This window comes from Mixophyes fleayi, chromosome 1 (assembly GCF_038048845.1).
Source record: "Mixophyes fleayi isolate aMixFle1 chromosome 1, aMixFle1.hap1, whole genome shotgun sequence".
In the NCBI taxonomy this organism is placed as follows: Eukaryota; Metazoa; Chordata; class Amphibia; order Anura; family Limnodynastidae; genus Mixophyes; species Mixophyes fleayi.
The window spans coordinates 407955091-407970468 of NC_134402.1; the positions used below are offsets into that span (position 1 = coordinate 407955091).

At 40.8% G+C, this 15378-nt stretch overlaps 1 protein-coding gene across 2 annotated transcripts in view; it reads left to right on the forward strand.

Moving 5' to 3' along the window:
• Positions 1-4267: 4267 nt before the first annotated feature.
• IQGAP2 (IQ motif containing GTPase activating protein 2) overlaps positions 4268-15378 on the forward strand; it is a 207295-nt gene continuing 196184 nt past the window's right edge. Inside the window, exon 1 of one of the 2 annotated variants that reach the window (XM_075182047.1) lies at positions 4268-4487. In XM_075182047.1, coding sequence (XP_075038148.1) covers positions 4442-4487 — 46 coding nt within the window. In that variant the 5' untranslated portion in view covers positions 4268-4441. The remainder of the gene's footprint in view (positions 4488-15378) is intronic. The other variant, XM_075182056.1, reaches the window with a different exon arrangement.

Sequence of the window (15378 nt, forward strand, 5' to 3'; positions counted from 1 at the left end):
ATATGCAGACCATCTTTCTGGTCACACCTCTCCTAGGCTACAAGCACAGAGCCAGCTTTTGCCAAGGTGGTGGGAGGGGGTTATAATTCAGCTAGCATCAAAAACAAGAAAGGTTGCATACTTACCAGTAGTATGTATTTTGTCAGGACTTTTCAGAACCGTGGACCGAGAAAGAGTGGGTGTGATTTTGGTGGATCTGGTCGAGGTTTGAACAGACTATTGGAGGGGCTTGTTTGTGTTCTGATTTTGCTACCCTTTACCATCTCAGAGGCAGTGAACCATTTTGGTGCATAAATCTTATTGCTATACACGCCCTGCCAAGCTTCCCAACTCCTCCAAGTACGGGCACTCTCCCGGGTGGAAAAGCGTGCAAATTAACCATGATGAGGCAAAAATGGAGGAAAGAGCCAAATGTACTGATTATTCCTTCATAGTGGCCTTAATACATTGTTTTATTATTTATACATATAGATTATTATCATATATTTCTTATTGCTATCTCACTTTATTCAGAGGGAGGTGGTGGAGTCCCCTTCTGAGCACCGTATGCACAGTGGATGTATGCGACGGACAGCTATAGAGCATGCAATACACTGTTCTGCCCCTGTTGGGGTTCCAGAAGACGGACCATCTGTTTATAGTTCCAAGAAAAAGTCTAAAGGCCGCATTTCTTTGTCCACACTGAAGAATTTTACAACCATGAATGTTTACTATACAACCTGGAATGTTTATTATTTAGAATGGGAATTTATATTTGTGAGACACATATTTATTTTCACAGATCCCTCCGAAACAAAAGAAAGATAACAGTAAGCACTCTAGTAATAAAAATAAGTTAAAAAAACACTAGTCATTGTTTTCTCGATTACCTGTGAACTCCAAGATGAAGCAATACTTGGCCTTTCCTCATTGCACAACCTGGGTCAGGTTACTTGGGGAGATGAGATAGACAATAAGTTGGAGGTCTTGCCATAGATTTTAAAAGAGATTAAGGTCATTTTAAGCCATTCCCTTGTTACTCTTGCAGTGTGCTGTGGATCACTGTCCTGTTCAAAGACAAACTTTCTTTCCTGTGGATCATCTCTGCCTTGGTGTATCTATGTATAGGTCAATAATAAGTCATACTTGCCAACTCTCCCGGAATGTCCAGGAGACTCCCGCATTTTGCGAGAGTCTCCCGGACTCCCGGGCGAGTGTGGCAATCTCCCGAATTCTGCCCACTTCACTAGGAAGTGACCCCCTTCCTAGTGAAGTGGGCAGAATTAGATCCCAAACGCCCGATTCCCGGTGAATCGCGGCATTTGGCCCCGCCCCTGCTGTGATTTTGGCCGCCCTGTCCCCCTCATGCCCACCTCCACTGGCTGGCTCCCAGAAGAGAGCTGAAGAAAGTCAGTAAGTATGTAATTAGTGATGACTTTGTAATATATCATTAGTATACTACACGGTGGTCGAAGTGGAAACTTAGAAGTGCTGGTATGGAGCAGCCGGGGGCCACCTAGGTCCCCCTGAAGGTTTTAGGGATTTTGATAAAGTGTCATTAATTTAAGATGCATTGTAATACTATATAGCACAATATAGAACATAATAAATGGTGCACTACCCTATGTCCCCCTTCTCTCCTGTGTCCAATTACCTTTCTTCTGTGTCCCTCCAACTCTTCCTCATGTCTCTTTTGTGTACTTACATTTTCCCTCATATCTCCATAACAATAAAACTTTCCAAAGGAGCTCCCTTATATCTTCCATGTTACCCTTTCCCTTATCTGTTTCCTTCTTTGACAGCGCCGCGGCTGCTGTATAGGACAGTGGCCACTTAGCGCAGGGGGGGGGGTTTCTAGAGACTCAGAAACCCCCCCTGCGTGCGCCACTGCTCCCTGCTCTCCCTTGGGCCTCACATCATGCTTCTTCTGCTCCTCCCTTACTCCTTGATCCTCTCTATCTCTGTTCCTGCTCCTATTGTTCCCTTTCACTAGTGAATTCTCACTTTTGCCCCTCCATCATCACAATGCACCCTCCTTCATCGCATTGCAGCCTCTTTCATCACACTGTGCCCCCATCATCTTCACATTGTGCCCTCATTCATCACACTGTGCCCCCTTCATCATCACATTGTGCCCCCTCCATCATCATACTGTGCCCCCTCCATCATCATACTGTGCCCCCTCCATCATAACACTGTGCCCTCATTAATAACACTGTGCCCCCTCCATCATCACACTGTGCCCTTATTCATAACACTGTGCCCTCTCCATCATCATACAGTGCCCCCTCCATCATCACATTGTGCCCTCATCATCTTCCCATTGTGCCCTTCCATCATCACATTGTACCCTTATTCATCACACTGTGCCCCCTCCATCATCACATTGTGCCCTCATTCATCACACTGTGCCCCCTCAATCATCACATTGTACCCTCAGTCATCACACTGTGCCCTCATTCATCACACTGTGCCCCCTCCATCATAACACTGTGCCCCTCCATCATCACATTGTGCCCTCATTCATCACACTGTGCCCCCTCCATTATCACATTGTGCCCTCATTCATCACACTGTGCCCCCTCCATCATCACATTGTATCCTCATTCATCACACTGTGCCCCCTCCATCATCACATTGTGCCCTCATTCATCACACTGTGCCCTCATTCATCACACTGTGCCCCCTCCATCATCATACTGTGCCCCCTTCATCATCACACTGTGCCCTCTCCATCATCATACTGTGCCCTCATTCATCACACTGTGCCCTCATTCATCACACTGTGCCCCCTCCATCATCACATTGTACCCTCATTCATCACACTGTGCCCCCTCCATCATCACATTGTGCCCTCATTCATCACACTGTGCCCTCATTCATCACACTGTGCCCCCTCCATCATAACACTGTGCCCTCATTAATAACACTGTGCCCCCTCCATCATCACACTGTGCCCTTATTCATAACACTGTGCCCTCTCCATCATCATACTGTGCCCCCTCCATCATCACATTGTGCCCTCATTCATCACACTGTGCCCCCTCCATCATAACACTGTGCCCTCATTCATAAAACTGTGCCCCCTCCATCACCCTGTGCCCTTACGCTGCCTCTCTCCGTACACTACTTACCTTTCTATGACTTACTTTTTTCTGTCTTGTTCTCTTCCTCTTCTTCTTTTCTTCTGTGTCCTGGCTGCTTTCTACGCCGCTCCTCACTGACAGTGTTGGGACACGATGATGTCACACCCGGTAGTCAATGAGAATGACCCAGGAAGAGTAAGCCACTGCCCGCCGGATGCATCAGCGGTGGATAAGTGGGGAAACCAGGCGGAGCATAGCGCCTCTCCGGCATGGTGCTCTCCCGCCTTGCCTACCCCGCTTACCTCCAGCCCTGGCTGTGAAGAGGTGCAGGTATGTCATACCAGCACATACCGCCCCACTTCCACCACTGATATTACATACATCAAATCTTGGTGGTTGCGAACTTAGCTTAGGGTTTGATTCAATTAGCTGCGAGGTTACACATTAAACTCAGGTCTATGGTTATGCATGTCTTACCATAAGGAAAACTTTTTTTTGCTGGCAACTCTATGAGGCCCTTATAGTGGCGCTCACTCAGTAATTTCTGGGTAAGCCCCGAAGTGGGTGTATAGTAGTGATTGCTGCATTTTAAGTGCACTTTGAAATCATATAATTTTATTAGTAAATTGTATATGCCACAAAAATGAACTATACTGTATTTTCCATCTTGCAAAGTATTAAACACACAAAGGCTGGAAAAGAAGAATTTATGAGCATTTTGTAGGCATGTCAACTTACCCTCATGTCACCAGGAAGATTGTGATCTAGTCACACTATTACATGTACTGTTTATATATACACATATGTAACTCCTGGTCAAACATGTTAAAATAGATAAAAATAAATAATGTATTAGATTCAGAAAATATAATTCACAAACACCAGAAATAGTAGTGCATAGTGTTTTTATATTCTCATAGCTCCCTAAATATCTGCAATTGTAAGGTAATTGGATTTATTTTTTTAATGCAAAATTTTTAAGTTGACCCACTGTAGTGCCTCGATGTAAAAAAAACAAGTCAGTCTGCCAAGTAACCAATAAAGCCCCAAGTCACCCACGTTTCAATAATTCCGATTTTTCAGCGATAAGATAAACAGATCTCCAAGTAGGTGGCGCTGATAGGTTAGTAGAGCTCACATAAGAGAAAGTCTAAAGAAAAAGGAGGGGGGAGGGTGCAGGCTGCTGTGCAGGGGAGAAGGAGGAGGAGAGATCTCACACACTGACACTGTTACACAGCCTGAAAGCAACAGGCAGGAGAAGAAGGGGGTCTGACTGCAGGATCCAGGACGCATCTACCCGTGTGATACAATCATCGCACTGGATTGAAGCATCTTCACCAAGCGGGAGAAGTTGAAGGTGTAGCAGCTGCAACAGGATGCACCATGAGGAGATCTCACCTCTGCTACGACCCAGATATGGCTGTAAGTGCAATGCTTTTAACCTTCACACCTGCATCACCGGACTCGGCAGTGGAAAGCGTGTGCACAAATCCTGGACGGGCCACTGTAACACCCACGTACAAAGTGCCATACCTGCGCTATTTTTTTTTTTTGCCTGTGCATGCCTCACCTGTTGCTTTAAAGTCTGCAGTTGTGCTCAGTAGTCATTGTTCTATTATTTGCTTCTCAGCGGAGCAGAAAGTTTTTTTTGTTTTCTTTTTTTGGAGGAATGTGTAAAGTTGGTTGGCTTTGTCAGCCATGTGTGAAGCTGTTGATTTAAATTGCAGGTCAGGGTTTCTGCATCATACAAATGTGTTATTATAAATTGTGAACATGTGTTCACATTGTGTAGCAAAGTTACACAGTAATGTAGTCCTATTTTGTTTTTATGTTTCTCTGATTTTTATTCTATATGTATCTATAACGGTCACTTATTCTAGTAACTTAAGTTAATGGCAGCTGGAACATTGGACTTTTTAATGTATTGTTCATTCGCTCTTTTGGTTAGATTGCAAGTCTGTAACAATGCATCAATGATAGTGGATTTAGAAATGTATAATTCATTCTAAGAGCTTTTTACTGCTATTTTTTTTTTTTAAACTCTTCTTATTAAGCAGTGCACATTAGGACATATCTAGGTATCCTATTCGTTCTCCAAGTGAATGAGGCTCTTTCTGAGTATATTTAGTGTGTCCCCACTGTGCTGTGATCATCATTTACAAAGAGCCTTATCAGTTGTGTCACTTTCAGATTAGAATACTAAGTGAAGTTGTGTTGATTTAAGCAGTATCTTTCTGCACTGAGTATTGTGCTGAGCAGCACTGTCCTTGGCTGTACCTTGACCACATCTCTCTCCCCCCCCCCCCCCCCCCCCTCCCTCCTACATTAAACCATAGGGTAGCACAAGTGCTGTGGGGCTGATGTTTAAAACAAACTGGAAAAATTAAAAAATGTGTCAGTGCTTGACACTAGTACAATGCATGTAACTGGTTCTAAAAATGGAAACCATTGTTTCCAATGACCCCATACACATTGTAATGGTACTTGCTTAAAGGAGCATTGTAGTAAAGTTTTGTTCTTAACGCTGCCTATTCTATTGCTTTTTATTACTAGTGAACGCATTGGGTGGCCATCGCTCACCTTCGGAACATGAATAATAAGAATTGCTATCAACAACTGTGCTTTGACCTCCAGTTTCACTAATATTTGTACTTTTTGAATTTTTTGTTGCACAACAAATCCCAGTGGGTTTGAGGCCTTATTTGTTTTGAACTCTGGACCATAAATAGTTAGATCATTGTTTTTATTGTTATTTTATGGTAAATTGTCTGTAAAACATCAACTTATCTGGTATTGTTGTGCTTTATGCCCCTTACCCAATGATGAAATAAAACATGATTTTGCTAGTTATCTAATGCTAGTAAATCGGTATGGGGAATGGGAACTTGTTGGTTCCAGGAATCCCCATACCGACCTGCGGCTGCAGTTAGGAGTGGCAGAAGGTCCTTTTGGATGTTGTCTGCTCTATTTTTTTCATGTTTGGTGCAAGTGATGTCAAAGGTGTCCATGAAGTCTCCTGCACCCCACTGACTGTAAAACAAGCATATGTAAAAGGGTTACATTTACAATGCAGTGTTTGATTCTTATGTTTTATGTCCTTGAAAATGTACTTGACACTTCTTTCCATGTATTAGCTTGTCAAACCCAATAATTACAGTTAAGTGTTTAATGTGTGCACCCATAAAACATCTACAGTCAGATGGAGAGGTAGTGTCAAGTGCTATATGTGCTGTCCTATAAGTAATGGGTCTCTTTACCAACACGTAGTACACTGTGCGCGTTAGTGAGCAGGAATGACACTGGGCCAATCAAAATCTCTGTGCAGCTGGGCAAATTGACCTTGGCGGCAGTCTCAATTGGCTTGTAAAACTCTTTTCACAAATGCCAGTGTGTGTGTGTGAGCCCTTAAACAGGTAGTCTGGTGCTAATAGTAATGTAAGTAGCACCTCTAAACTGGTTTAACATACACAAGTTTAATTCTTATTTCGGGTGCAGATGAGCATAAGTAGACATTGTGAGCCAATCAGATGAATCTAACATCCGTTTTTTAAAAAATAAATGATGAAATTTTCCATTTTAAAAGGTATTTTTTATATAGATTGAGATTGACATTTTTATGAATATTGATTCAGCCTATAATATGACTGCCTGCCCTGCATGTCAGAGATGGCCCAACAGTACTGTGGCAGGATAGAGCACATTTAAATTACCATCACCTTTTGGAGCGCACTGCCTTCTACAGCTTTGGCAAACAAATGGTCTGTTGTTGGGGCTGTATTGACATTGCATAATATCACAAAAGTCTATATATCAATACCCAGGGATCAATTTCTGGTTTTAAATGTACCAGGTCTCTTCCTAATTAATCATAATTGGCTTTAAAATCTGATTTTTGAATGTGCTTTTTGGTAGTTTGTTAATGTTTATCTCCAAAGTCAACTCTGTGTGACCTTTCAGAACTCCCGTCTATACCCTCTGGTAACCTGTAGCTGTGTTTCTTGTTTTTGGAGCACATATCCCTGACTGACAAGGAATGCTGTGGTTGTGAGAGAGCCATAAGCTGCTCCTTATTGCTGTTTTGTGTTGCAGGCATATTGCTTAAGGATGGATGTTGATGGCATTTAGTCATATTTTACATGACCTCTAAACGAGTCTAAATTTATGAAAATCTTGCACGGAGGGTTCACAAAATAATCATGTGTTGTAGGGTGTGACATATAGATGGTCTTTGACAGGTCATTCAACCTGTATGGTGCATTGTTGTTGATGCTGAATATTGTCTCAGCTCATACAATGGTAACTCTGTATGTAGGGGACCGATACAATCCTGCTGGTTGGTCTGAGCACATGCATGTCGTTTGCATGAACTCCATTCATTTTGGCAAGTGGGTGGATCCCACCTATGTTTGAGCATGCCCGATAATGGTCCAAGAGCAATTGTTCAGCTAATTATTAGAAGTTAGTTTTTAAGCCACATATTGCAGTATGTTCTGATATAGACATAGACAGTGATCTAGATACTGAGATAGCAACAGTGCTAAAATATTGCGTATTTTGTTTTTTACATGTGAGATGGATGTCCTATCTGTGATTATTGTAACACAATTATTTTTATCTGTTGTTTTTACTTTTTTTATTTTATTATTTGTATACAATTTCATGCTAACTCCCAAATGTATTTTATTCAGGAGATTGAAAGAGAATTCAGTTACTGCTGCTTGATATTTACTGTTTCCAAGCATTCTCTCCTGGGAAAACACATGCATCCGGTGCATGAGTTGTACAAGTCTTGCCTTGCAACGGAAGTCATACTATAGTGTCTGCATGTGCTAAGTACACTTGTACTATGAACTTGTGAATTATTTATTCAGTGGATAAGGGCGGTTCCTGCTGCTTTTAACAATGTTAGAAAGGAACACGTAGGTTTTTCTTTTCTGCAGCACAGAGAAGATGAGCAGGAAGTGGTTTGCATGTTGCTAACTGATCTTCTGTGACCAGAGTGACATGCAAAAATGAAAAACTAAGTTATAGGTAATTTTAATATGTTTTGATACTCATACTTCATGGTATACGAGTTTAGTTGAATAGCATCCATGTAGGTGACCTCTGTTGGTGCCCATGTGACCTGTGGCTACCTGTGGAAAAAGAATCAGATTTGCTCTCTCTCCTGCTTTGTGCTTTTTGATCATCTGAGCCACCGTACTGTACAGTATATTCCTCTGCAGCACAATACATTAGTTGGAGAATGGAGTAGAATACTTTTATTGACGACTAAGACAATTTTTTTTTGTTCTATAAAAATTGCTCTCCCCTCACCAAAGTGTATTATTGCAATGGCCAAGAACCAGTTGTGGCACTTTGTGTTTCAGTGATGTCACGTGTGAATTAATTGGATGCGTTCTTTTGAATATCGGTTCTATCCACAAAATGGCTGACTACTGTGACTGGTCAACAGGCATACTTGATAGGGTATGTTTGTCATTTAAATGTTAGTGCTGATGCCCCCTATATACACGAACCTCTAAAGGGAGCTTCAGGGTAAGGTTGGCCAACCATGTTTTTTTTTTTTGTTTTTTTCTTCTATAATAAAGCACATTACACTGGCTGCCCTACCTCCATACAGATTTACTATACTGGATAATGAGGTAAGCATGCCTCAAGTCTTCTCAGTAATCTGTTGAGACCAATGAAAACCAGAAAGCAGTATATAAACTGCAGATGTCAATGGCTGATATAAACCAACATTTCTACTTTATAGTTACAACTTGTTGTTTTTTATGGTGGATTTGTGGATCCCTTTAGTATTTAGAGAGCGTATTATGCTTGTTATGTGCAAATATTGACTGAAAAGTATCCTTCTAGTATCCAGCTAAAGTTGAACTCCATAATGAATCTCGGGTTTATTTTCTATAACTGATATGAAGTCTGAACTGTAACTTTTGTTTCTCCCCAACTGCATGTGAACTTGCAATTTCTGTAATCCTCAACCTGTCGGTGGTAAATGATCTGGCACGCTGGTTAATTATTATTAGTATTTATTTATTTATTTGTATCTAGGGGAAACCTGTACTGTTGGGTTATCATGAGCCTAATTACTTAAAGGCCTGCTAAACCTAAAATACAAGGTGGCTTCTATAAACCAGCTACTAATAGCATTCACAAAAATATACATAAAGGTTTCAGGAGTGTACCACAGTGCAGGAAATATGAGAGCTCTGTCATTCTGGGGGCAGTTATTCTCATGCATACAGCAGACTTCCTGTCGGTAAATTCATGAAAGAAAGTGCAACTAGTACCAATTTGCATCCAGAGAAGGAGAGCTTTCCCCTATGTAAATAGCATGTAAAATATAAAGTTCTGTCAAGATATGGGACCTTTTATGCTTATATTTATAAACATTTTAGTAGTTCTTTTATATAAGGCAGTCGTTTAAATTTAATGTTCCATTTAATCCTTTCATTTTTGACAAAATTGTGAGTATAATTTTGTGAAATCTCAGTTTCTATGTTGTACCATGCCAGATGACATTGAAGTCTTAAAAGAGTGTATTTTTAATTTATTAAGTTCGCCAATAAAGGGTGTCTATGTGAATTCTAATTTTTGCTCACTCTTAAGCTGTGTACACATTATACCAGTGGATACCAAACTTTTTCAGTTCAAGGCACCCTTAGGGTCTCCATAATTTTTTCAAGGCATCCCTAAGCCAAAATTATTACTGATACCCCATTCATACTGCACCAAAAACCCGGGTTCTTGCAGGGGCACGCTGAAAAACCCGGGTCTTGGTGCAGTATGAATAGTCCAACCACAAAATCCCGGGTCTAAAATCCCGGGATTTAGACCTGGGATTTTGCGAGGGGTAATTCCCGGGTTGGACCCCGCTCGCCTGCAGTATGAATGGTGCAACCCGTGTAATTCTCGGGTCTCACCATCCATACTGTAAAAAAAAAAAAAATGGCAAAGTAAAAAAAAATGATTTTAATTAATAAAAAAATACATAACAAATGTTTACTTATTTTCAGCCAGCGGTGTCTCCAGTGTGTTGCCGGCTGTCAGGGGGACCTCTGGGTACTAAAATGACGTCATTTCTAATGGACTAGAAATGACGTCATTTTAGTACCCAGAGGTCCCCCCTGACAGCCGGCAACGCACCGGAGACACCGCTGGCTGAAAATAAGTAAACATTTGTTATGTATTTTTTTTTTAATTAAAACATTTTTTTTACACTTTTTTTTTTTTTTTTTCTAAAACCTGGGTCGGGCAGGTGCAGTATGAACCCGCCCGACCCGGGAATCTTATCTATACTGCCCTGTGCCCCGGCAATATCCCGGGTTAACAACCCGGGATATTGCCGGGGCGGCAGTATGAAAGTGGTATAAGTGGTCCCCCACATTGCTTACCACTGGTCCTGGCCGAGGCACCCCTGTGAGATCACAGAGGCACCCCAGGGAGCCAAGGCGCACAGTTTGGGAACCACTGCATTATACGTTTATGAGGCAGATCACACGAATAATGACCGTTGGCTCAGATATTGCAAGCGTGTGTACACTTCCATGATCATATTTTATCTTGCCAAAAAACATATCGCATCCAATTTTGGTTTTATAAACTTCCTAAAAATCACGATTAATGATGGAACGCTGTTGAGCAAATGTGGATGTGTATGCACTCGCGGCCAGCAGCGTAGGCGGATATCTATAGTGTGCAGAGTCACCATCTTTTCAGCAGATTGTTTTGAGAGATGAATGAAGAGCTCAGATCTTGAAGATAAATTGTGTAAGTGTGTACTCATCTGCATGATCATCAGGACCTTTAGTCGCTGGTAAAATCGTTACAGAAATCGCATCTGCAGTAAAACGCAGTAGTGTGTATACAGCTTTACATCCAAGGACAGAAAAACGGCATAATCACGACTTCTGGCTCTATATCAGTGTGTGTAAAACAGCTAATTGTTATAATATTGATTAGCTAATCCAGTTAGTGTGCAAAAGGTTTAAAAGCTTGGAGTCATATATAAGCTGGCCACACTTCTCACAATTTGATCATTCAACCCAGTATGTTTCCATGTAATTGTTAAATAAGTGCTTCTGCGTGTAGCTGTCAATATAATGCAATCAAATGTAAATGGACACATAGATCAGTAAAGTAATAATTATCAGTGTAAAGTATTTTGAAAACTCAGACTGGAGCTGATTGTAGAGTAGTGTGTTTTGTAATGGTGATTAAACTTACAACAATCCTCCTCAAAAGTGTAATGAATATAAAACAAGTATTATATTTTTTTAAAATTATCTGACTAAGACCGATTTAGGTATCTTAATGGTATATTGTTAGTCATACAAAGTCCAGATGTGGATCCACTGTCACATTTACTATAACTACTGACTATACCTGGGACACAGTTTAACGTGAACCCCCGGTATTCCATAAGGAAACTCAGGGGTTGTGCACCCCCCCATCCCCCCCTTCCCAGGCGACTGACACCATGGGACCTCTCTAAGAGAGAGAATGGTTGGTACAGGCCAAGTAAAGAAGATAACAAACTAAAGGATACGCAGGTGCTCAACAGGAAGCTGTCTCGCTGGGTAACAAGGGACCAATCCTCCCTTTCACGGAACTTCCATAGCTTCATGGAACTTGATAGAAGAGAGCACTTCTCTGTGCATCCGATCCCCGCCGACGCGTTTCAGTAATTAAATCTTTTTCAAGGCATTCAATAATTAAATCTTTTTTCAAGATGCCTTGAATTTAATTATTGAAGCACGCCGACAGGGGATCTGATACACTCAATCCACGTTCCATGAAGCAATTGCCGGCTGTCCTGTATTCTATCTTAATTTTGTCTTTACATGCATATTTACTACTTACCTGCGGTAAGAGTCCATTCATACCCTTGCAGGATACATCGTGTTTCACCTTTTGTACTTTTTATAATTTATCCAGTTTGTATCTGGTAATAAAGTGTATGTATTTCTTACTTCTGTTTCCTGATGGGTGATCATATTTGGAAAAAATGGAAGTTTAAATATGTTTTAAGAGAATATACAAATGAAAACATAAGAACATAGTTTCCTACTCTCCTGGAATGTCTGGGAGACTCCCGAATGTCTGAGAGTCCTCATGGTTTCCCAGGAGAGTAGGCAATTCTCCCGAATCCTGGGCAGCGCTGTCAATTAAATGGAGGGGGTGGGGATTAGTGATGTTGTGTTGCGTCATTGTGGCCCTGCTAATGACGGAAATTTTTTGAGCCCCGCCTCCACACATCCATCTGCCCCCCAGACCTCCTGGAAGAACACTTGCCAATGTTGGCAAGTATGCATAAGAATGAAGAAAAGCTCAAATATATGTTTTCGTTTGGCTATAGAAAGAATTATTGGTTTAATTCATTAAAACATCTCTAATTATCTTACAGGTAATGGTGCATAAGTAAAGGGTCTGAATGGGTTAACTAAATACTCCCTTTGGAAGGGATAGATTTTTTCCATGTCCTTTAGAAGCCTTGGCAGTGTAATGTACTTTTCTGTCCTTTGAACGCTGTTAATGGTTAACTACAAACAGGGATTTGAACTGAGAGACAGGTAGACAATACTTGTATGGAGCCACAGATGTGTTTTTCCTTTGCAGACTATTGTTTTGAGATGCCTGTGTTAATTTCCCGCTCTCTCATTCTTGCTATGGGATTTCAACAATAATGCACAATTGAGTTTGAAACAGGAAGCGTAAACACCATGTGGGAGAAGGTTTGAGTTTAGTAGATTATACCACTTCCTGCTCTGAAGTGCATGTGACCTGTTCCATATATTATATATTTATTTTCACAGCAGCCTCATCTACCTACATGAATAATCACAAAATAGAACTCTGATGCCCAAAAATAAACCACAGTTCTTTATTCAATGGGAAATGCTTAATGAACCCTGTCCTTCGGCTTCATTCACAAACAAAACTAGTTGTGCAGATATTGTTGTTTATTGCAGAAAACATTCCCACCACTAGAATTTAGTTTTTAACTGTATTTATAATTGGTTTAAACCTTCTGAGGAAACCCAACCAAATATGAGGGAGACCTATAACCATAGGTAGTTGCTAATTGTGCGGTTACAGCAATGTGATGCAGCAATTCCAACCATTGTGCCGCCTTTGGTAGTTGCGACGTTTGGCGCCATTTCGTAACGCGTGCGATTGTGCTCGCTACTGTTATGTAACAGTGAATGGTGGATACTTTGTTGCAAGATTAGGAAAGTCATATGTATAAGTGATAGTAGACTGGTCTTATACTTCAGGATGTGGAATATTCACAAGCTTGTCACCCCGAAATGAAGTCATGGGTGCAAAAGATTATTAATAATGCAGTATGTCCAAATTTTCAGAGGTATGGAGGGCCACTGTTTCTTGGCCATATGTGGTGGAATGCATTATTTTATTTCTAAAAAAAGCAAACATTCCAAAATGCTATTGCTATGTGTGAGGAAAGCAGGGTACTTCAGGCAAATAATAAAGACTAACCTGCCAGGTACCTGTTATTCCAACCAACTCATATACTGTGCAAATTTAGAGTGCAGTAACTAAACAATGCACATCACAGAAGGTTAATATGAGATTTAGCATTTCATTTATTAGGTCACATAGTGTCCATAGTATTATCCTGTTGGGAAATATTGTTAATATTGTGGTAGGTGGCCTTTCATTGTATATAGTTAAGTGGGCATTATTGGGGGTGCAGACTGCCATGAGTCACGTGAAGGTGATCAGTTGACGACTGTGTTCTATCCAGTCCTGTGTGCTAAGGGGTTTGAAAAGAGAGACAATAACTGTTTGTTTTTCAGTCGAGAGCCACTGCTGTACTGTATATCATCTATTGTTAATAAAATAGTTATATTTTTCCTCTGTGATTAGCTAAGTGATTAAAACAAACCCACATATCTTCACACTGTGCGTTTGTGATTACAATTAGTGATTGACATAAAAATACTAACTTACATTCACAAACTGGCAAAATGGTTAAAGGCAAACCTGCCCTGGAGCTTTTACACTCTATAAGATTAGGCAAGAATGGGAGACATGAGGAGTGTTTACTAAAGCTGGTGGTTAGAAGTGGGGAGAGGAGGTTGATAGGAAACTAGGAACCAAGCGAATAGGCCTCCCTAAAGAGATGAGGGAAGAGAGCGTTTTATTGGTTTCTTTTGAGGGTGCAGAATTGTGAGATTGTTGGATAGAGTGAAGTAGAGAATTTAACAAAAGAGGAAAACTCTTGGAGGCCTTGGTGAGAAGATGGGGGCAGTAGGTCTTTGTTGGGGCTTAGTGAATGTGTATGAGTGTATTTAAACCTCAGGTTATTGATTTAAGGTGGAACAGAGTGATGGACAGTTTTGTAATTTTAGGTATAGCACTTCAAATGACTTCAGGAGGCTATAGGAAGTCTGTGTAGGTTCTGGCACTGAGGGGAAGCAGATGTGGTCATGCTAAACATTTTGCTACAACATTAAGAACATACTGGAGGGACTAGAGTTAAAGGTTGAGAGAAGATTACTATAGTCAATGCAGGATATTATGAGAGTGGATTAGTTGTTTAGTAGAATCCTTGTAAGGAAACGGGTGTGTTCTCATAATGTTGTTCAGGTTGATGTGACAGGATTGAAGATTGAGTGTATATGGGGAAAGGAAAATGCAGAGTTGAAGATGACACCAAAGCAGCAATCTTGAGGGAAGGGGGTTAAGAGGGGAAATATCAGGAATTAGAGTGGAAGTAGTATATTGGTAAAACTGGCCACATATGGACCAATCCAGCCGCTGGGCCCAGGTGACGGGATTACATTTCATTCTTTCTATAATAGCAGGTTTTAATTGGTTGAACATTTTCATTGGTTGAACATGGTTTAACCAGGAAACCATGTAATAAATGACTTTGCTTAAATGCAGGATGATCGCTCTATAGCAGGTTGCCGGCTGTAGAGTGAGACTTAGCAGGTTGGAAGTGGCCAGGGGAGTGCCATATGTGGACAGTGTTACTCCAAGCATTATAATAATAAGGTGCCAGGTCTCCTTTTATAAGTTATATTTGTCGCTTTGTATCCTCCTTCATAGATATTGCCTTCTTGCAATCTGTGTTATACTGGAGTGTTGCGCTAACCAGCATACTCCATCCATGTACAAGATTCTACTGAATGGCTGAATGATAATTTTTATAGCACACACATTATATATCATAAATATACAATAGTCTGCAATGTACAAATATGCTATAGTACATTGCTATAGTCAGCCTCAGCCTGACCTTAAAATTCATTTTTATAACACTTTTTTTTTTTTTTTT